The 23,239-nt window shown below is 36.3% G+C and overlaps 2 protein-coding genes across 4 annotated transcripts in view; both read left to right on the forward strand.

The window, feature by feature from the left end:
- The window catches only part of Pu (GTP cyclohydrolase punch), a 36,163-nt gene extending 20,972 nt beyond the window's left edge, over positions 1–15,191 (forward strand). Inside the window, exons 2-7 of one of the 3 annotated variants that reach the window (XM_028311040.1) lie at positions 4,411–4,708; positions 6,917–7,024; positions 8,235–8,336; positions 10,178–10,343; positions 12,053–12,169; positions 13,581–14,319. In XM_028311040.1, coding sequence (XP_028166841.1) covers positions 4,456–4,708; positions 6,917–7,024; positions 8,235–8,336; positions 10,178–10,343; positions 12,053–12,169; positions 13,581–13,710 — 876 coding nt within the window. In that variant the 5' untranslated portion in view covers positions 4,411–4,455 and the 3' untranslated portion in view covers positions 13,711–14,319. Of the gene's footprint in view, positions 1–4,388; positions 4,709–6,916; positions 7,025–8,234; positions 8,337–10,177; positions 10,344–12,052; positions 12,170–13,580 lie in introns of all 3 variants that reach the window. The other 2 variants (XM_028311041.1, XM_028311042.1) reach the window with 2 other exon arrangements.
- A 2,916-nt stretch (positions 15,192–18,107) lies between these two features.
- Positions 18,108–21,982, forward strand: LOC114357437 (uncharacterized). Its single transcript, XM_028311048.1, has 3 exons — positions 18,108–18,198; positions 18,500–18,652; positions 21,171–21,982. The coding sequence occupies exons 2-3, from the start codon at positions 18,505–18,507 to the stop codon at positions 21,881–21,883; spliced, it is 861 nt and encodes a 286-aa protein (XP_028166849.1). The 5' UTR covers positions 18,108–18,198; positions 18,500–18,504; the 3' UTR covers positions 21,884–21,982.
- Positions 21,983–23,239: the final 1,257 nt, after the last annotated feature.

Here is a 23,239-nt window from a genome sequence, read left to right on the forward strand (position 1 = left end):
ACCCAGAGTAAAACCTAGAGTAGTTTTATCTCAGTTTTTGAAAGGACACGCTCGCGATAAAGTATTTCTGTGACAGATCGAAATACTCGTACATACGACGTGCAAAGCCGCGGGCAAAAGTTAGTAAGTTAATAATGGCAAGCAGTACCTACAAACATGATGTTAATGCTAAAAGGCTATACTTAAGTACATATTAAATGTAGTAAACAGTCTAATTTGTAAAATGTTTTGGCAACCAAATGTTTTTCCTTACTAAAAGTGATACACTTTAATTGTTTTTCAAATAAAATCATTTATTGATTAGTCGCATTTTAGATCCAAATCCAAAAAAAGTATCGCCTTTAAAATCTCCCATTTTACTTATTACTTTTAAAAACTCATTTTATTTTTGTAATTAGGCTTTTAAAAAACACTTTTACACGTCCCAGTATTAACCCTACCACTGCTTCGGGACAGTAAATGGGCCAGTGCTGATTTTGCATTGCCATATCAAAAAAAAACAACAATTCAAAACATCCTGTATACAAGGACAAAATAATTAAAAGAAACTAAAAGAAAGCCAACAGAAAGTGTGTCGCACTTTTACCACAAACGGGTAATTTTACATCACACTATGAGAATTTTAATAATTCGTATCTAGATCACGTACGTCAACAGTGTCACTGTCAAATTATACATGGTGTCTCAAATTTTGATTGGAGAGAAAGTCATCTGAGTTTTGTTTAAATAGTTGAAACAGTAATTCGAAAATTAGCTGTATAAAACACTATAATAAAGTCTTAAATTCAATTTGATATTTTGTCAATTTCAAAATAACAAATGTTTGTATTAAAACATAATATAACCTCACAGTCTTTAATTTATTCAAAATCATAGATCATTGATCTAAGATTGACTGATTATTATTTGTTTAAAAAGATAATTGTTTAAACCAATCGATAAAAGAACTTTCAGCACAATAAAATATTTTCACCAAAAACATAACACTCCTTCTGGCGCAGTCGAGTAAAAAGTCACAAGTAAAATAGAATAGATAGAACTAGTGCCTATAAAACCTAATTAATTAAGAAATCTAAATATCAATTAGTAGCAGTTTGGTCATTCCATTTTTTCGCATCTATTTCTCATAGCAATAACTCTTAACTTTTTATACAAAACTTTAATTAATATGTTAAGTAGTATCATAATAAGTAATATCTAGGTATTTCCAATTAACATTCACGATATATCTGGGTTATAAATAGTTTATAATCTTGCAAAAAATCCTACAAATAAGATGAGCGACTTTGTTAATGTATACCATCGACTTCGCCCGTATGAAATTCAGTTAGAATTATTATTTAGTTTATAGCTTATAATAATATGTTATTATTCTGAGTATACTGTGTAAAGTTTTATCAAAATCCATTCAGTAGTTTTTGCAAGAAAGCGTAATAAACACACATACATCCAAATAAAAACTTTTGCATTCATATTAGTAGTAGGTTGATGGTCTATGTTAGCTACATGAGTGTAGAGTTGCATCAAAATCGATTTTGTAGTTTTTTTTTTACAAAAAAAGATTGCTGCATATTATAAACATCACATAAAAAAACTCATAAAACTTATTTTATTTTGCCTGGTTTTTACCTGTCCCAGTTTTAACCCTACCACTGTTTCGGGACAATAAATGGGCCAAAAACACAAAAATCAACCTTTAATTTTAATTACAACCAGAAGAAACAAATCAATCGAGTTTCGTTAATTACCTCATCAAAAGTAAGATAACAAAGAATGCTGTGTAACAGTTAACGAGAACTGGCAACACCAAATCACATTTGCTGTGAGGGTTCCGTATTGATTAATGTAACAAAAATACCTTCAAGGTCAAAAATATACTTAGAGAAGTAGAGAAGTTAACGAGAACTGGCAACACCAAATCACATTTGCTGTGAGGGTCCGTATTGATTAATGTAACAAAAATACCTTCAAGGTCAAAAATATATTTAGAGAAGTAGAGAAGAGTTCCATAACTTGTTAAATTTTAACCTAATAATCAACCACTAAGCATTGGTTCCCAAACTTATTTGAGACGCGCCCCCTTTCGAATATACAAAAAATTCCGCGCCCCCCTCCTCCAGTCAAGATTATTTATTGGTCGTATCGAGCAGTCTGGCACACATTCTCTCACCAGTCGCAGGTTTTTTATACTTAAGTACACAGATGGCCCGCGCCCCTCTTTAAAGGTCTTTGCGCCTCCCAGGGGGGCGTGCCCCCCACTTTTGGAACCAACCACTAACGAATCAATCAGTAAACTGCAAAATATATTAGGTTCAAGTGTTTTAAAGTAATAGAAAGATAACTTACATTACATTTATAGCAATTTTTTAACTAACAAGCTTTAATTCACTTAATGTAGAATAAGATCATGCTTGATCTCTTTTCATTTATTCCCATATAATGAGAGGTCTTACTCGAGGTTTTACCCGACTGTGCCAGAAGGAGGGTTATGTTTTTAGACTCGAAGTTAAAAAACAAACTCCTCGCGTTCTTAGCAAAAGTCTCTATTATTGGTTTAGTGTTCATGATAACAAAAGTGTGTTACTTTCACATTTATAACATCAGTATGGATCATGGGCTCTTTTCAGATTACTTAAAACTTTTTTTAGTAAAAATTTTTTTGATAAAATCTGAAAAAAGGTTCACCAATCCACCTGCAGAACCCAAAACCTCGGCCACCAGGAAGCTTTAAACTAGGTCACAGTCAATATCAAGGCTCCCAACCAGTTAGCACACGGCCGACAGCGATCGTGTTTATTATTTCAAAGGCTCACACAAGCTGTTTTAATGTTTAAGGCCTAATTTATAACACTAGTCTTAGCCCGCGGCTTGGTGCGTATTAGTATGTCAAAAATTACTTTAAAAATAAATAAGAAATAAATTAAAATACGTTTATTTCGAACCAGAGTCCATATAGAGTTAGTAACACAATGTAAGCTTAAAACTATGTTAACTTTAAAAAACCGGGATAAAACTATTCTAAGTATGTTTTTGAACCGTAAACACGGTTTGTCACTGAAACACTTTACTTTATCGCGCATGTCCCCCTTCTTGGACCGGGATAAAAACTATCCTGTTTTGTCCCGTGTTTATTTTAGTCAGGAAAATCTTGATCCCTAAGTGTCCTTTTAAAAACCGGGATAAAAACTATCACAGGTTTTTCGCCCGGTTAATTTCGATCTTACTTAATCTTAATCTTTACAAAACCTGCTATCCTTAGTTTTTCTTGACCTGAGTGAATTTCAGACTGTCACTGAAAGCCAGCCATAATAATATCCCGAAGTGGTGGTAGGGCAAGCAATATTGCGACGTGTGTAAGGAAAAGGACCTAAGTACTGAATAAATATTTAATTTAATTTCAAAGACATCCGCAAGTGTCCTTTAAAACCAGGATCGAAAGTATCCTGTTTTGGGCCGAGTCTATTTCAGTCTGTATTAGAAAGCGTGTGTCCCGCTTGAAAAATATTTTTCCCTGGGTCTTAAATTATGAAAAATTACAAAAGTCACTATAAGATTCTGCAAATAGGCAAAAGCGCTTTTACCCATCCCTGTATTTTTACACGCCGCAATGGTAGAGTTCGGGACAATAGTGCTGGGAAGAATAATGATTGTATTCTTTATTAAATTTCATCCAAATCGGTTCAGTAGTAGACAGACTTAATTTCGTATTTATAATATTAGTTAGTACAGATTTAAATTTAAATATAGCTTCAAAATCAATTTAATGCCTGCATGACGTTTCAAACCTGTTTCTGAACTTAATTTCAAGATCATTGCTAGTGATTAAATACTCGTATTTAACCCAATCATGAACTTGGTTCTATCTAATATTTTTTGAATTAAAGAATGAGTAAAGTGCCACAGCGCCAAATCTTTACTGAAACTGCAGGGAAAAAGGATCATTAATGAAAACATTATTAAAATGTCATTTACTAAAATGTATGGAAGCTGAAAACATTTATTTTTCTAATAGATCCAGTTTATTTTCCAGCGTTTTAATGATACCTACCGTTTGATATAGCTCGTAAAGCACTTTCAGGATCAGTTTAGAAATAATCGAGTGAGATCACTTATCGTTTCCATCCTGTATAAATTAACTTAGAACTAAAATGATTCAATATTGTGTAACGTCTAACTGTTATACTTCTACTATATTGCATAACATTAGAAATTGTGAACTGTAATTACCTTATCAATTAGGCACAGTATCTTTAATGTTCGCCAATTACAATGATAACCTCCGAAGAGATAGGTCAAATGCGACAAATTGTTATTGCTGTCCAACCAATCGCCCATATCGAACGTCAGTATAAATTATACATTGTAATAAACCTAACCTATTTCATCAGTAAAAAAAAACTAAAATTTTAGGAACAGACCAACTCAAAATTCGAATTCAAAACTGGATAAATAAAAATGTCGGTCAACGGAAAAGATGAACCAGTAGTGCCGCCGTCTTCCCTAATCCGCCGGGTGAGCTCGCGTTCTATTCGGAATTCGATTTCGGAGGAAAAAGAAAATGGCGTCGAAAACCAGAACGCGGGAAAATCTTTTGTGGGCAAATACAAGAAGACGCCGGAGGCTTTGAAGAACTTCCACCTGACTGATGCGGAGAGTGAGCTTGAGGTGCCAGGAACGCCCATGACCCCAAGAACTTCTACAACACCTGGTTTGTATTTTTTTCCAGTTTGTGTGGTTCGCATTATTTTGCCTAACTTTTATGATAGATGACATCTTTAGTCTTTAGCCTGAGTTGATTTTTATAACACGTTAAATACATTAACGTAATGCTAGTTAATCTGTTTTCTTTTTATCTGTTTTAACTATTATTCTACAGAACTATTTATTATGCCAAATTCGTGTTATTTATGTTTATACCTTAATACTGAATGGAGATGCACTATAGTATAGAAACATTATATTGAAATAACTTTACAGTATAGGTACGTACACTACATACAAGTTATAATGGAACTAACATATTTTGTTACAGCGAAATGATGTAATAAATAAGTATATAAATTAATTTTAATCGAACTTAAACAATAAAGCATAGAAAATCATAACATGTTACCGTGATTTCATATTTGGTTCCATGATGAAAGGTTCTAGTTCAATTACTTATTCTCAAGGGATCAAATTATTTATACAATATTGTGTAAATCGTGTCAAAACAACAGAATTCTGACCTCTTTTTAAGTTCACGAAGGTGTTAATTGTAGGTAATATAATTGGTAATAATCACGTTATTTTTAAGTAGCAAAGATACTAGAATAACCTGTTGCATGCTTTGGAATAATCTAAGGTTGGGTTACCCAAACTATGGGTCGCGACCAGCGTTGCCAGTCGTCCCGATTTTGGCGGGACGTCCCGATTTTTAAATCAAATTTAAATGTCCCGCGCGGGACAGGCTCGGTCCCGCGTTAAAATACATTTTCTATGGCTACTTTTGCTATCTATTGTCACGTAAACGTAATTTTAAGTCAAATAAAAAGATAAATATTTGAAAACCTTTATTTTATATACGTTTTTTTACTATGTCCCGCTTCTGACGGAAGAATCCCGCTATTTTCACTCAAAAAGTACCAAAGTCCCGACTTGGCGAAAAAAAAAACTGGCAACGCTGGTCGCGACCCATCGACAGCAAACCTACACAGTGTCAGCCCAAAACTCCGCCACAAGAGTGGCGTTGTCAGCAGCACTCATCAAATCCTCCTGAGTGCAGTTGCTTGGGCACTCAGGGCAGACATGACGTAGCTAGGGTTGCCAGGTCCAAAAACACAAAAGCGGAGCGACCGACAGTCGACTCGCCTGCGCTCGGCCACGATCGGCGCTCGCACATTTACGGGACTGTTCCCACCTCTCGTTCCCACCACTGCAACTCCTGTGTAGCCAGGATCTACAGCTTATCCGCCACAAAAACCCAACCAATGAAGGTCAAGTTTGTCCCGGGGGAAAGTTAAACTGTCATTGGACCCGCAACGGAATTAATCAGAAGAACATAGGAGCTGGAGTTCGAAATTAAGGTTCGACTTCCCTTCATTGCAAAGCGGATGACAGGTGACAAAGGGCTCGCGCATTTACGAAATGTAAAAAGCCTAACAAAAGCCGGACAAGCCGGACACCGTTTATTTTGGCCGAACACGCAATCAAAAAGCCTAACTATGCCCGGCTGTATCCGGACGCCTGGCAACCCTAGACGTAGCTAATCGAATACCATACAAAATTGCCCCTTTGGACTTTACAATAAAATTAAATTAAGTTTACCAACCTATAAATAACTCTAGTCGAAATAAAAACATATAAACGTTGATTGCTCTGTGGTTTGCATAGAGATTGGACAATAATCATAATCAAATTTTATTGCTATTTAGTTTTGCTGTTATACTTAATTGGTTTTACTATACTTTGATGACCTTAATGACGAAGTGGCACGAGAGATTTTTTATGCAGAAAATAAGCAGGTACTCGTATTTGACCGCAATTGCAGAAGCAGTATGCTGGTATAAAATATCTGCCCTGTAAGTGCCTATTCACTCTTGCCTTATAGTGATCTTTATTGAGTGTAGTTAGAAAAATAAGTTTATTAAAAAAAATTTAGTAGTTCCTAGAAATAATGTTATTTATTATGTAGGTTTTAATTTTAACTTTTATAAAGTATAAATAGGCATTATGGTATACATCAGCCTGACCTGGTTTTTACGTAAATGACTATTAATTATGACAGAGTTTGTGCGGATTCAAATGCCGCATAATACAAAAAAAATTGTACCTATATTGTATAATGTATTTACTTTGCTATGTTTGGGCTACATGAAAATGTCCAAGGAATACTTATAGAAACCAACTCTAATGGTATATGTCCCCTTGTCCTCAGGCCACGAGAACTGCACATTCCACCATGACCTGGAGCTGGACCACAGACCACCCACCAGAGAGGCACTACTGCCTGACATGGCCAACTCCTACAGACTGCTACTCACAGGTAAATAAATTCAAATTCTTAATTAGTACAACCCACTTGAGTTCACTGCGCACCCGGCGGCCGTGACGTCACATCGACGCTCTGGTACGGACCAGGGATTTTGTGGATATCCGTAACCGAAACTTTCGGATATCCGAAATAAAAAATATCCGAAACCGTAACCGTAACCGATTCAAAAGTTTCGGATGTAGGCAGTTTAAATTGTTTTTTGTATAGCATTTTATGTAAAGGCATAACAGCCGGATTTAACTTTATAATGCCATCTAGTATCAATTTTTATTTTTATATTACTTTTTATTCGATGTAAAGAGTGCGACCATGAATTAACCGTGTTGGACAACTATTGCATATTGCATTCTAAAGCACATATATCCGTAACCGTAACCGAAACTTTCGGATATCCGAAATAAAAAAATATCCGTAACCGTAACCGATACCGGTATAATATTATTCCTATATCCGTAACCGTATCCATAACCGAAAATACATATCCATAACATCCCTAGTACGGACGGGGCGAACGCGAGATGTGCCGATGAGTGCGAGGGGAGTGGCATTCCAACGAGGTACGCAGTTAATCCGACCGGGTTGTACGTAGGCCCCTATCAACCTCAAATCCACCCACAAGGTGGAAAGATGATGAAGGTTGCGGGAAGGTTGCCACCAATCGGCCAATCTGGTAATCAGAGAGCCCTATGTTCAGCAGTGTACGTCCTGCGGCTGAAATGATGATGGTGATGATGATTTAGGCCCTTTTTAAAGCACTAAATACAAGTCCTCATTAGCTTGCTTCATCATCATCAACTCACTCATAGAAGTCCCCTGCTTTTAATGTAGACCTCCTCAATGATCTGATCAATGATCATACAGTACAAAGTTTATCATCATCATTAGGTCATTAATCAGCGCTACAGAAACACGACTCTTTAATTTACCAATATGGAAGATTTGGCCTACACCCCTCACGCTAGCGAACACACTACGTATATCACAAGTCATTTACTATACCTATTTCCAAATTATGTAAGTTTTTAAGGTAGAGCACACTCAATGACCTCTCTATTTACGACTCATCAAGCAAATTAAATACCCAAAATTACAATTTTGGGTTTACCCATAGCATTCTAGAGTAATATTTACCTTTGATTCTTGCAAAACAGATAAAACCCATCTTTAACTGTCACTAAATCAAAACCTGTATATCTTCCAGGATTGGGAGAGGACCCAGAGAGGCAAGGACTCCTGAAGACACCAGAAAGAGCAGCCAAAGCCATGCTTTTCTTCACCAAGGGCTACGACCAGAGTTTGGAAGGTATGTAGTTCTTCCATCGTTTTTTTATCCTCTTGACACAGGTCAACAGCAGGTCACCTGATGCAAAGTGACGATCAGGCCGAAGGTGGAAACGAGCTTCACCAGGAATCCTCAATCACATAGGAACTGGCTATATTACCCCCAACTGCCGGGATACAACAATCTCACCTGATGGAAAGTGATTATCAGGCCGAAGGAGGAAGTCAGCTTCACTCAGAATCCTTAACCACAGAGGAACTGGCTATCTTATTCCAACTGCCGGAAAACAACAATGCTGTTAACACTGTGGTTGTGACGACAGACTAAGGTAAAATGGTGGTAGCTAGCCAGGTGGACTTAGATCAAGCTAGATCGTTATAACGTGACTATTCCTATCTCTCGTTTCCTACCGCTGCAACTCCTGTGTCGCCAGGATCTACAGCTTGGCCGCCAATAAAAACCCAACTAGTGAAGGTCAAGTTTGTCCCGGGGGAAAGTTAAACTGTAATTGGACCTGCAACCAAATTAATCGGAAAAACTTAGAAGGAATTCGCAATGTTGTTATATTTTATAACGGAAATAGTGAAGATCATGTAGACTTTGGTAGCAAAATGTGTATACTAGAAAAACTGTAAATCAACACAGTAGCCATGATTTTATTGCTATGGCAATGACATGGTTAAAGCTAATTTATTAACCAGTTCGTCGTAAAACATGCAAAGTTCTGGATCACAGATTAAAATGATTGGCCCATAAAATTGTAATTCCTGATTGACAGCCGGTCTGGACTTTAATAGACCAATTTTAATTGTGCCTTGCTTTGAATAATTTTTGGATCTACAATAATTTATTGTACATGCGAATATGAATTTATGATTCTACTTTTAATCATCATCATCATCATCATTTCAGCCATAGGACGTCCACTGCTGAACATAGGCCTCCCTCAATGCTTTCCATGTTGATCGATTGGTAGCGGCCTGCGTCCAGCGCTTCCCTGCTACCTTTACGATGTCGTCGGTCCACATTGTAGGTGGACGTCCCACGCTGCGTTTTCCGGTACGCGCGCGATAATAAATTAAATTCTCAAAAATATTGACGTCCCCTTACTAAGTAATTGGCTGATGTCAATTTGTTTTTTGGAGGAATTGTACTTTCTTCTCCTGGCAATAGTTCTTTATTATTAAGTGTGGTCCTTCAGGACATTTAACCAAGTCTTAAATCTACCACCACTCCGGGACAATATTCGGCTCGTGCTGAGAAGTGGCTGAAGAAACTCAGTCACCTTATCATAGAATATAGATCACGTCGGCCGTTTGGTGTAGTGGTTCGAAAACGGACTACAATGCCGAAGAGGTCCCGAGTTCGATTTCCAGCCGGGCGGAAAATGAAATGATGAATTTTAATTTATGTGACGTTTCTAAGCTATATGGGGCTATATGGCGCTATATCTGTTTACTAGTTTCCGCCCGCGGCTTCGCCCGCCTAGAATTTTGTTTGTCACAGAAAAACTTTATCGCGCGCGTCCCTGTTTCAAAAACCGGGATAAATCTATCCTATGTCCTTTCCCGGGACTCAAACTATCTCTAAGCCAAATTTCATCAAAATCGTTTCAGTGGTTTAGGCGTGGAAGCAAGACAAACAGAGTTACTTTCGCATTTACTCGTATAATATTAGTATAGAGCAGTGGTTCTTAACCTTTAAGTCATGACATGAGGGACCATTTTGACTGCAAAAATCTGTTAAAAGTGGTTTTGACCAAGGTGTGCAAGTGCACTTCGTGGACCACTAGGAATGCCTCCAGGGACCACCAGTGGTATAGTGTATAGATAATATAGATTTATTTTTGTCTTTTCTTGCAGAGGTCCTGAACAACGCCATCTTCGACGAGGACACCGACGAGATGGTGGTCGTGAAAGATATTGAGATGTTCTCCATGTGTGAGCACCATCTGGTCCCCTTCTACGGGAAGGTGTCCATCGGGTATCTGCCCCAGGGCAAGATCTTGGGGCTTAGCAAGCTGGCTAGGTAAGGAAATTCTTCTCCTTCTTTTGTTTTGGCAATCAAACCTCTCTCAAAAAGAAGAAGAAGTACCTATTCTTTTTCTTCTTTTCGTGTCGACAACAAACCTACACAGTGTCAGCCCAAAACTCCGCCACGAGGGTGGCGTTGTCAGCAGCACTCATCAAATCCTCCTGACCTCTTTGGGTTTATTTGTGCTAATGCCAAGTGGAAATTGATTTTACGACCTGCAAGCTTTCAAGAGGAGAGCGTATCTTCACCTTAAAGGCCGGCAAAGCACCTGTAACGCCCCTGGGTCTGCGGGTGTCTATGGGCGACGGTAATCACTTACCATCAGGTGATCCATCTGCTCGTTTGCCTCCTGTCACAAAAAAAAAACTCGAACAAAGAACATAGCTAGGTGTTATTTTTAATGATTTTGTGTTACTTTACATTATTATTCAGTCCAATCTGTTCAAGTGCGGATTCTTGGATGGCTCAAACTTGGAGTGCAAGTGTGATTTTGTTCACCAGTCGATGAACTACTAAGGCTGAGTTGCACCACCTAACTTTGACCGTAACTATGACGATAACCGGTGTCTTTTGTATGAGATTTGACAGGTTTTTGACGTTCTTCAAAGTTAAAGTAAGATGGTGCAAGCCAGCCTTAATGTCATGCCCTGCGTGCCCAAACAACTGCACGCAGGAGGATTTAATGAATGCTGCTGAAAACGCCACTCTTGTGGCGGAGTTTTGGGCTGACACTATGTAGGTTTGTTGTCGACACGACAAGAAGAAGAATTTAGTCCTACCCGGCAAGTGTCACAGGCTCGGCCAATCCTGTGGTCCTAAGATAATTTTACCCAAGTGTAAACTACGCTTGCGCATCAAAGTCCCCGATAGGGGGCCGTTCAAGTATTACGTAAGCACCAATTCTCTGTTTTGCTTATTTTGATGACATGGGGGGTAGGGGGGTCTAGATGATGATTACGTCATCGTTAGTTATTTACGTTTTTTCGGGGATTCCCGCAAATAATACATATGCGTAGGCACTCGCTTTGAGAACTGATTATGGGAATTACCGCACATTAGGGAAATTACCGTGCGCTATTCACTTGTCTAATAATTAACTCTCGTGCCGACATTGCCCATTGAAATTTGAGAGTATATAAAAGAAAGTCGTGTTAGTTACACCACTTATAACTCAAGAACGGCTGAACCGATTTAGCTGAAAATTGTCAGGGAGGTAGTTTAGAGCCAGGAAAAGGACATAGGATACTTTTTATCCCGTTCGAAATAAAAAAAAAAGTCTGCTTATTTATTGCCATTAAGGCGGAACNGTAATACTTGGACGGCCCCTAGGTGAGGGAGCGACAATAGTCCAATGGCGTCGATGTCGGGCTGCCCGACTCGAGATCCGAGGAACGTGGGTTCGAATCCCGCCGCTGAGCTATTGTGGTGAAAACACTCGTAACACAAGCATTTTAGCTTACCACGAGGCGAGGGATAGTACTAATCACTACATAGTATAAAACAAACTCGTTGTCTGATGTCTGTCTCTATGTATGCTTAGATCTTTAAAACTACGCAACGGATTATGATGTGGTTTTTTTAATAGATAGAGTGATTCAAGAGGAAGGTTTAATGTATATTATACATAGCAGTAGCACCTGTGCGAAGCCGGGCAGGTCGCTAGTTTGTATTTAAAATGCTAATCCTATCCAATCTTCCCACAGGATCGTTGAGATTTTCTCCCGGCGCCTTCAAGTGCAGGAGCGCCTGACCAAACAAATTGCCATCGCGGTCACCCAAGCCGTCCGTCCAGCGGGCGTTGCCGTCGTCATTGAAGGAGTGTAAGTATAAAATTTATACAGGGTGTTAGGTAAATGGGTATATGAGCCGACACTAGCCCATGTTAACATGGGCATATAAATGGTATGGTGAAGTCAGAAATTTGATATCATCATTTTATTTTTTTAAATTTTCATACAAAATTAATTTTATAAAATCCGATTTGTATGAAAAATAAAATAATTAAAATGAAGATATCAATTTTCTGACTTCACCATACCATTTATATGCCTATGTTAACATGGGCTAGTCTCGGCTCATATACCCATTTACCTAACACCCTATATAAGTGTCTATAGCAGCCTTAGGGGTTCGTCTTCGAGCATAGGCCTCCTCTTCAACCTTCCACCGACTTCTGTCCCTGGCCACTTAATTGATATTTATTGTCAGTGGTGCATAATCTTTTCTTAAAGTTTTTACACCTTTGTTTGTCACCTGTCATCCGCTTTGCAATGGAGGGAAGTCGAACCTTAATTTCGAACTCCTCCTATGTTCTTCTGATTAATTTCGTTGCGGGTCCAATGACAGTTTAACTTTCCCCTGGACAAACTTGACCTTCATTAATTGGGTTTTTATGGCGGTCAAGCTGTAGATCCTGGCTACACAGGAGTTGCAGTGGTGGGAAAGAGAGGTGGGAATAGTCCCGTGTCCCTGGCCACTTGCATCTAGTTTATTCCAGCTTGTTGCTGGATGTCATCTTCCATCTTTTAAGCGGTCTTCCTAAGCCGCGTAAGTACAAAATACTCCTTCCCTAAGAGCTCGGTGATATTCGGTCAGCTGGTAAAAGCGCCCCAAAACGTATATACTTAAAGTTGGGTACTACCCGTACCCAATAGCGTAGGAGTACTTAAAGGACAGGAGGCAAATTTTAAGGATACAGTTATGATCAAGCCTAAACTGTCGGCCGTTTGGTGTAGTGATTCGAAACGGACTACTATTCCGGAGGTAGCGGGTTCGATTCCCGCACAGTATAAACATTTATGTGCATGAACATAATTATTTGATTGTATTGGACTGGGTGTTTTCTTTGTATAATTATATGTATGTATTTACAAAAAAAAAAGTATTTTAATATGTTTATATCCGTTGTCTAGTACCCATATTACAAGCTTTGCTTAGTTTGGGACTAGAAGCGCAGTGTAAAATGTCCAAGGATATTTATTTATTTACTAGCTTTCCGGCCGCGGCTTCGCCCGCGTGGAATTTTGTCTGTCACAAAAAAACAATATCGCGCGCGTATTTACTCACCGTTTAGACCTACCCTGGACTACGACAAACATTTTAAAACCAAAATCAGCTCAATCGGCCCAGCCGTTCTCGAGTTATAATCAGACTAACGAACATCAATTCATTTTTATTTATATAGATTATTATACTTAAAATTTCATTAAGTTGATTATCCCGTCTTTCCAGGCACATGTGCATGGTGATGCGAGGGGTTCAGAAGATCAATAGCAAGACGGTGACGTCAACCATGCTCGGAGTCTTCCGCGACGACCCCAAGACGAGGGAGGAGTTCCTCAACTTGGTCCACACGAAGTGAGCCCGACGCTGTTTGTGTTCGTCCGCAGTTGTTTTTCGATGGTCTTTTGTTTTTTTTTCTGTTTTCTTTTGTCTTTTTTTGTATTTTTCCCGTTTTTTCTTTAGTTTTTTTTATTTTCCCGTTTTTTCTTTGTTTTTCTTTCTTTTTTTGTTATTTTTTTTACTGTTTTCTTCAATTTTAGAGTTCTTTTTAGGCATTTTTATGAATAATGTTTGCCAATACAGTCTTTTTGATAAGGATGATCAGTTCAACGTTCATTATCGGAACTGCAATTTATGTAAAATGCATCTAGCTACTAAACTAGCACTTTTACATTAATAAGAGTGCGGTTACGTTAACCAGATTGTTAAAGTTGCTTTGTATAAAAAGAGACTTGTGTTTAAAAATATTATTCAAGCAAACAATTTACAAATACTGTAATTTGATATAACGACATAATTTCAACTGCTAAGAATTCAGATTAGAAAATCAACATACATTTGAAGGCTATGTTATTTAGTACAAAGTTTTTTTGTTTGTCTGAAAAGCCATATTGTGTTATTGAATTAATTTTAAACAGATCATTGAAAAATAACTCTCAAGAACACATTTTTATTTAATTTTAAATTATAGTTTAATGCAGCTTTTTCCTAAATAAATATGGCGTAAGCCTAAGTAAATAAATAAAAACAAAATGGCCTATGGAGGGGGTGCCAAATTGTTATTTTTCTCGAATTTTATATTTATTAGTTAATCACTTTGAAAATATTGAACATACTCTGAAACTTATTTATTTTTAATATTTTGAGACAAAATCGAACATAATTAACAATAAAATACATTCCTTTCCACACACAGTATTTTTTATAAAATAATATAATTAATAAGTATACAAAAAGGAATCAAAACTGCCTTAGTTGTTAATATTATTTTAATATTATTATTTTGCAATTATATATTTTATTTAGCAAAGCTTTGCAATGAGCTTTTTCTCTTTTACGCTCAGAAATATAAAAGTTTTATGAATTTACACGAACAGATAAAAATTATATTGTGTAAATTAAAATATTTACTTGACAATACAAATTATATTTTATGATAAATAAATTTTATTGCGATTTTTGGTGAATGTGGTAGAAATATATTGCCCAAATCTACTGCATTGTCCAAAAAAAAACTGATTTACATTTGTTAATAGACCAGTACAAGGAGCGTCATTCACTTAGACTTTTAACAAAAAAAATTAGATTAATTTTTTTGAGGACCAAATTTTTTTAAACAAAAATCTCAAGCGACATGGCTGACGCTAGACATTTTTGTGAAAATCCTTTTTATGATATTTTTGTGTAGGTAAATCATTTTATTAATGATTGTACCATAACGTTGCCTTAGCTGCTAAATTGTGAAAATAAGATTTTTGATATGTTTATGTAATCTTTATAAAATGTGTAACTCGGATAGTTATCTGATTTTATGAATAAAAGTTTTTATTTTAAGTTGAACTGGTTTTTTTATTCATGCTATGTTCTGTGTTTGCTTTGTTGTACTTTGTAAGTATATAAATACAAAGTATAAAATGATTAGTTCATGTTTTAACCAGAAACTAGTTTTAAGCATTTTAATAAATTAGAAAAAGTTTTGGTGAAGATTTTCGTGCCTTGATGAAAAACAAATCATTCGATTCCATACTTTCATATTAACAAACAAATTAATACTACCGAATCTTAAGAATGGTCTAAGCTAATTTTAAAGGGTGTAAATTGAACCGGCTTCTTTTTAATAGCATTTTTGTCCTCTAAAAATCTACATATAATTGTCCTCTGAATTACTAAGTCAGCCACTATCAATGCGTGAAACATCAAAACTTATGACTCGCCCTTTATTCTTTGATCATCAAAAAGTACCTAAAATTGTCGTCTAATAGTAAATTGGCAACTATCTAAATATAATAACTCAAAGGTGACTGACTGACTGACTGACATAGTGATCTATCAACGCACAGCCCAAACCACTGGACGGATCGGGCTGAAATTTGACATGCAGGTAGATGTTATGACGTAGCCACCCGCTAAGAAAGGAATTTATGAAACTCCACCTAGCAGCGGCAGCTTGTTTCCTCATAATTTGAAAATGTGAGGCAGAAATGTTTATGTTTTACAAAACTTTGAAGAGCTATCTCGAAAACTATACAAAATATCGAAGAACTTGACTGAATAAATTAGCAAATTGAATTAGTTTTCATTTTATAGAAACAGTTTAATTTTTAATTTTATTTAGTACCTACTTTTAACGACAAAAGTTTTTTTTTTAATTTTTTATAGAATTTTTTTTCTTCCAATTACTTATTGTAAAGAAAACGTAATAACTTTTAAACTAAAAGGTATATCCTGATAAAATAAAAAACAGTATAATAATGCTAAATAACAGGTAATACTAAAAAAATGGTATCCTTCCGTTTGGCCAAATTACTTTTCGCCAAATTTCACTTCGCAAACAACTTATCGCCAAAGTTTCATTTCCCAAATGAACTTTTAGCAAATGTACTTTTCGCAACTATTTCATTTGGTCAAATTATCATTTGGTCAAATTTTACTTGGCAAATGTTTATATAGCAAATGTTTTATTTTGCCAAATATTATATCCCAAATAATTTATTTGGTCAAATTGACACTTCACATGCTTACCCACCGTTACCCACAAATCAAAGCACAAGGCAAATGATCATGGTTTTCACAAGAATTTTATGTAAAACAAAGAGATTGCAGAAAATAGTATGGATGCGAAAGTAGGTTTTGCAGAAAATAGTAGGTTAGGTTAGGTTAGAACAGTGACCCTTAACGCGCGAAGGCGAGCGAAGCGTGCCGCGGCAGCGGCCGCCGAGCGCTAGAATCACCTCTATTGTTAATTAATCATTTAGTTTCGATAAAAATAATGAAATATGAAAATAAATTTAGAACAAATTTTATATTAACTACCCACTAAACAAAATAATAAGCACAAGCTAATTTGTATTCCATTCTATGCACCAATCAAATTATTTTGTAAATAATTTATCGTGAAATATTTTTGCCAAATGAAACATTTGGCAAAACATACTTTGCCAAACAATAATTTGCTAAACAATAATATGCCAAAAAAGACATTTGCGAATTAAAAGTTTGCAATAAGTTGTTTTGCCAAATGAGAATTTGCCAAATGAAAATTTGCGAAACGTTGTTTGCCATGTGATAATTTGGGAAACGTTTTTTGGCCAAACATTAGTAATCCTAAAAAAATACATAAAATACACAAAAAAGGCCAACAAATAATAAAAAATGATACTTTTTGAAAAAAATCTGCTTTTAAATTCGTGTTTTTTTTGGTTATTTAATAAATTTCTCTAAAAAATGCCCCTATAACCGGTGGTTTTTATTCAAAAAATTTTTGACCTTTTTTTTGTCGATAAAAATAGGTCTAGTTTCATCTATTTTCATATTATTATGTACACTTTAACGTGACTCACACTGTATCATAGTCACGTCATAACAAGGTGATATTTTGTCTGACGGTAAAAAACAGGTAAATCTATAAAAAAATAATCGATTCAGTGTCAAAGGTCTGAATGATAATAAAATCCTACGAAATATATTTTTATGTAAAATGTAGCCAAGATTTAGACCATTTCATGGCTCACACTATAAATAAATAATCAGATCTCAAGTTTCTAACTCTACACACCTCTGTGGTCTAAAATCCAAAGAGTTATGCAATTGAAACTTTATAATGCATAACTTTACTATTGATATCATATCCCGAGAACATTGTTTAAATCTGGTAAAATTCAAAACCAAATTATGAGGGTCCAAAAAAACGGGTTACCTCCGCCATATCGAATAACAAATGATCGAAAATCAAAATATCGAACACGTTTCATCGAACGATTAAAATATCGAATTTACAAATGATCGAACCATCAAAATAAACAAATGATTAAAATATTGAAAGTTGATCTTATGTCACTATAGTTAATAGGAAGATGGAGGTAAGGGTTCCTTGTTGACTAACGGCACCCTAAAGTGGGAAATAAAAAAATGTGTATATGAATTATGTTTTATTTACAATAATAATAAATGAAATTTAATTAAAACCTCTAAAATATTGATTTTCAATATTTCAATCATTCAATATTTTGAACGTTCGATCATTTGTAAATTCGATATTATGAACGTTCGATCATTTGTAAATTCGATATTTTGATAGTTCGATGATACGTGTTCGATATTTAGATTTTCGATCATTTGTTATTCGATATGTGGCCATATCACAAAATATAAATATGGCGGAGGTAACCCCAAAACCCAAAAAACCGACGAAATGCTTCGAGAAAAGATTCTTCTTCGCACGGCTCATCTTGGCGGGGACACTTCCGTGCCCCCAAAAAAAACTTGATGACATCGTTATCAGTGATAAAATTTAGTATTTAATTCGTCTGCACACGTAATCCTCATCACTTTGGCTACTGCTAAAAAGGTAAGTCGTTATGTTCTTTATTTATTTAAAATTACATTTAATCCACTCAATAAAGTATTATAAATATAGGGAAATACGTGGAACACAATTTCTGACTTCGTGACTTTATTCAGATTAGTTAGAAGGTGAACATCTCAAAAGTCCCATAAAAAAAGTTCAATTGCAATTATTAAACAAATAACCTATTTCGGAGCAATTTCTTAAATATTACACTTATCCACCTTGTTTTTCCTTGACTTTAATACATTCACAATAACTACAAATTGATTCTTCTTCTAATTAAGATTTTGCTTCTTTTCAGGCATAATGAATACACAAGTCGCCATAACGATTCTTCTGCTGGTGGGCTTGGTCACAGCTGTGCACAGTTCCAGCGTCAACAATGACCTTAACAATGAAGATGCAGTGGTTTACCCGCGAAAGAATTATATTATGAAGATCGTGGTCCCATTAAGTCAAAGTCAAAGTCAAAATTTCTTTATTTGTTTAGACTAATAAATAGTTCTTACAAATCGTCATTTTGCTCTTAAGGAGCCTCTACATGTCTCATAATCTTTTTACCCTACCAGCGCTTCGAGACCAACATTTGGCAAGTGCTGAGAAGAAGCGCCGCAACAAACTCAGTCACCACTGTCTGCCGGTTAATATAAATAAATATAAATAGTAGTAGTAGGTACATTCGATTCAGGAGCAGTTCACTGAATTTACCATGCATTCTTGTATGGTGTATCTTATAAGAATGGGTATACAAGATTGCGTGGTATATTAAACAAGGTAGTGACGTGCTAATATCTAGACTTACATATTAAGATACTAGTAGAAATGACTCGCATACATAAATTTGAATAACTTGGATTGACCAGTCCCCGAAAGCAGCGCCTGTTCACAGACATGACGAGTGAACCAGCCATCGCTTCACTCGACCATATTAGAGGGAATGTAACGACCCGCCTCACTACGCCACCACCCCAGAGACATTTTAGTGAGAATGACAATTCCAAGTTATCTCTTTAAAAAAAAAAAATAATAATAAAGCTAAGTAACAGTCCAGATTGAGAAGCATGACACTATAACATTTGAGAAATTATTATTAGTTTATACATTACTTTTCATTTTAATTCTTTTTAGTGCGAGCATGAGAGGACCATAATCCTACTCCCAGGATGACTTATCATTAAGAAAATCTCGAGTTGTATAATAGGCTTTTTTAAGCATGTGATCTTTAACTATATCTTTAAATTTATTATACGGTAGCTCTTTATATTTATCAGGGACTTTGTTATAAAAATGGATACCTTGTCCCATAAAAGTGGCAAACACTTTATTAAGTCTAAAAGCGGGTATAGCCAATTTATTTTTATTTCTAGTGTTAATTTGGTGAATATCACTTTTCTTTTTGAATTCAGTAATATTTTTTTGAATAAATAGAATACAGTTTAAGATGTATTGTGAAGCGGCCGTGAGAATGCCAATTTCTTTAAACAATTCTCTAAGGGATGCTCTTGCTTTCATTTTATACAAGTATCTTATCGCACGTTTTTGCAAAATAAATATTGTTTCAAAATCTGCAGCTTTGCCCCATAGCATGATTCCATATGACATTAGGCTATGAAAGTAGCTAAAGTAGACTAAGCGAGCTGTTGAAACATCGGTTAATGACCGTATCCTTTTTATTGCAAAAGCCGCTGAGCTGAGCTTTCCCGCCAGAGTTTCTATATGGGGGCCCCACTGGAGTTTTGAATCCAGGGTAATTCCCAGAAATACAGTAGAGTCTACCAGATCGATTGCATTATTATTAAGTTCTATTTGAGTACTAACTGTTTTTACGTTAGGCAAAGAGAATTTTATACATTTTGTTTTCTTTGCATTGAGTTGTAAATTATTTGTAGTGAACCAACTTAAAACTCTTGTTAGTGCATTATTTACATCGTCAAAGTTATTTTTACTTCTATCGATATTAAAAATCAAAGATGTGTCATCAGCAAATAACACGATTTCGCAAGAGTCCTTAACAAAATATGGTAGATCATTAATGTATATAAGAAACAAGAATGGACCCAGAATGGACCCCTGCGGAACTCCCATTTTCACAGGTGACCCAGAAGACAAAACACCATTTATGTCAACTTTTTGAACTCTAAAGTTTAAATAGGATTGTATTAAATCCAAAGCCGAGTCCTTTACCCCATAATAGTGCAGTTTGCGAATTAGCGTTTGATGTTCTACGCAGTCAAAAGCTTTTGAGAGATCACAGAAGACCCCTAGTGCATTTTGAGAATTCTCCCAAGCCTCGAAGATATGTTTAAGTAGTGCAACCCCTGCATCGGTGGTGGAACGACCCTTGGTGAAACCATATTGTTCACTATGAAACAGTTTATTAGAGCCAAAGTGAATCATAAGTTGCTCCTGTATGATTTTTTCAAAAATCTTGCTCAGAGCGGGCAAGATAGAAATGGGTCTATAATTGCCAGGGTCGGTTTTGCTACCAGACTTAAATAATGGCATTAGTCTACTATGTTTCATGAGGTCGGGGAAGATTCCCTTCTCTATGCAATTATTGAATATTATCGCTAACTGTGGGGAAATTATATCAATAATGTGTTTGACTATCTTGACAGAGATGCCCCAGATATCAGTTGTACTCTTTACGTTTAAAAGATTAAAAGTTTTAGTGATATCTAATGGAGTAATATGTTTAAAAGAGAAGTGCGAGTCACAGGGTGTCACGTGGGTTTTCAATATTTCTTCGGCCTCGGAGGGAGATGACTTTAAGTTGGCAGTTGTTGCTGAAGCTATATTCCCAAAAAAATTGTCAAAAGCTTCCGCTACATCTTTATCTGCAGATATCAAATTATCGTGAACTTTGAGAGAAAAGTCATTATCTCTTGGTTTTACTTTACCAGTCTCTCGGTTGATAACATTCCAAGTTTCTTTTATTTTATTACTGGCGTTCCCTATCTTGTCCCGAATAAACTCGATGACCCTCAACGAGGATACAGATAACAAATACTTATTTTATATTGACGCTCAAAAGGGACTGTACGTGGAGAAGAATGGTGAGGTCACGAAGCTTCTTACAAATGTAGTTGATATCGCCGCCACCATGGACAACAGCAACAAAGTTTACTTAGCAGCGACAGACGGCATTTACACCTTCAAAGCTAAAGACAGAATAGCAGAGAAGTACGGTTCTTTGACTGACAACGTGATTAGCATCGCAGTGACTAGTGGTACAGAAGAAATATACATCATAACTAAAGAAAAAGTCCTTTATAAGGTTACTGATGGAGGAAATAGTAAAGTTGAAATCGCTAATGTAAAAGACGCGCTTGGGATGGCGTTGGATGGAATGAATAACCTGTATTTTGTCGACGGCAAAAAGCAGGTTTTTGTAAGAAGCACTGATGGTATTGTGACTAAAGTGAAGGGGTTGCCAGAGAATCCTACAGTTGTAAAGCTGATCAATGGTGTCGGTAGTAGTATGAGCGTCTCTCTTTTTATAGACAACATCATGTACAGAGTATATTTTAATGGGACCTGTGAATTCGCAAATTTCAACTCCTTTAATATGGCTACTGCTACTTCGCCTGACAGCTGCTTGATCTACGTGGACACACACACAGAGACCAACACACATACACACACGCACACAAACAGCAACTGTACATGCCCAAGCCCAAATTGATTGGGTGCCACTTTGGTTCAATAAATTCTGTCAAATAGTATCTGATATTGTTTTAAACTGTGTTGGAACCAAATAAATTATTTTTTCTTTCTATATAAATGAACACTTTTCAAATGCATATAAATCATTAATTTTATTTATCATTTTCATTTACCATTTTTAGGGTTCCGTAGTCCTGAAAAGGAACCCTTATATACTGGCCATCAAAAATGCACAACGGAGGGATTGATTTCAACTTTGAAGCAAATCACCAGTAAAATAACTTTCTACCCCTTTTTAACATAGTTAGGGGAAGCATTTTAATAAAATACGAAACACGTCTTCCATTAATTCTGTTAAATAATGTTTATGCAAATTTTGAAGTAAGTAGATTGGACGAAGGAATCACGTTATCCCATACAAATTTTGCTTAATTAATTTAAGCTTGAGCACTAGTACTTGTTGTTGCCACCTGAGTTGGACAGTACCTAAGTACATTGAGACTATATTTTTCCATGTTGAGTGTAAGGTTTACTTGAAATATCGACAGCTAAAAAGTATCACCTAACCTACGAAGTTTTACCTTCCATCATGAGCTCACCTTAATAACCTGTAAACCTGAAAGTTAAATATTTTAAGAATTATTCTCCAACTCCTTAGCATTAAGGGCCATCACATCACTATGCAAAAAATACAAAACGCAAACGTGGTCGCCCCAAGCAAACTTGGAGGCGCACTGTAGCAGACGAGGCGAAGAAAATCGGTAAGACCTGGAGCGAGATCAAGCGCGAAGCTCAAGACCGAACGCGATGGAGGACTGTTGTGGACGCCCTCTGCCCCATCTAGGGGACATAGGACCTTAAGTAGTCAAGTCGTTTATCATTGGGTGTCTTGGGTACAACTCGTTGGAAGTTAGGAGGTCTATGCAACAAATTGTTTCTATCCTCAAACTACTACACGGCAGGCTTAACATGACTGGCTTATTCAATGAATTACTGAGGCTGTTCATACCCAACAACTACACTCGAAGTCAAATAAATCACACCTCCTGCGACAAGCAGTTTTAAACGTATACATCCCCACTTCCCTCCATGATTGGTACCATTTGAAAGCCAAGTTTAGAAAACTTCATTTCATTAAAGGAAAGGTTTTTTCCCCAAAAACGTGTCTTTAGAAGGATACAGTGTCTCTTCTTAAGAGTAGGCGCACACCGTTGATTTTTAGTTGGCCGATAGTTGTGCCCGATTTTAATTTGTATGTAGAATCGGCCAAATCGAATCGGCGTAGTGTGCGCACTCCCATACATGCCCATTGCCCATACTGATCAACTGCCCGACTAAACTATCGGCCGACGAAAAATCAACGGTGTGCGCCTAC

The sequence above is a fragment of the Ostrinia furnacalis genome, unplaced genomic scaffold, assembly GCF_004193835.3.
Source record: "Ostrinia furnacalis isolate ACB-3 unplaced genomic scaffold, ASM419383v2 OfSCF3149, whole genome shotgun sequence".
In the NCBI taxonomy this organism is placed as follows: domain Eukaryota; kingdom Metazoa; phylum Arthropoda; class Insecta; order Lepidoptera; family Crambidae; genus Ostrinia; species Ostrinia furnacalis.

Coding starts and splice junctions, on each gene's coding strand:
- LOC114357437 (XM_028311048.1), top strand. CDS start 18,505: ATGAATACACAAGTCGCCATAACGATTCTTCTGCTGGTGGGCTTGGTC. Junction 18,653..21,170: donor GAAGATCGTGGTCCCATTAA/GTCAAAGTCAAA, acceptor TGTCCCGAATAA/ACTCGATGACCCTCAACGAG.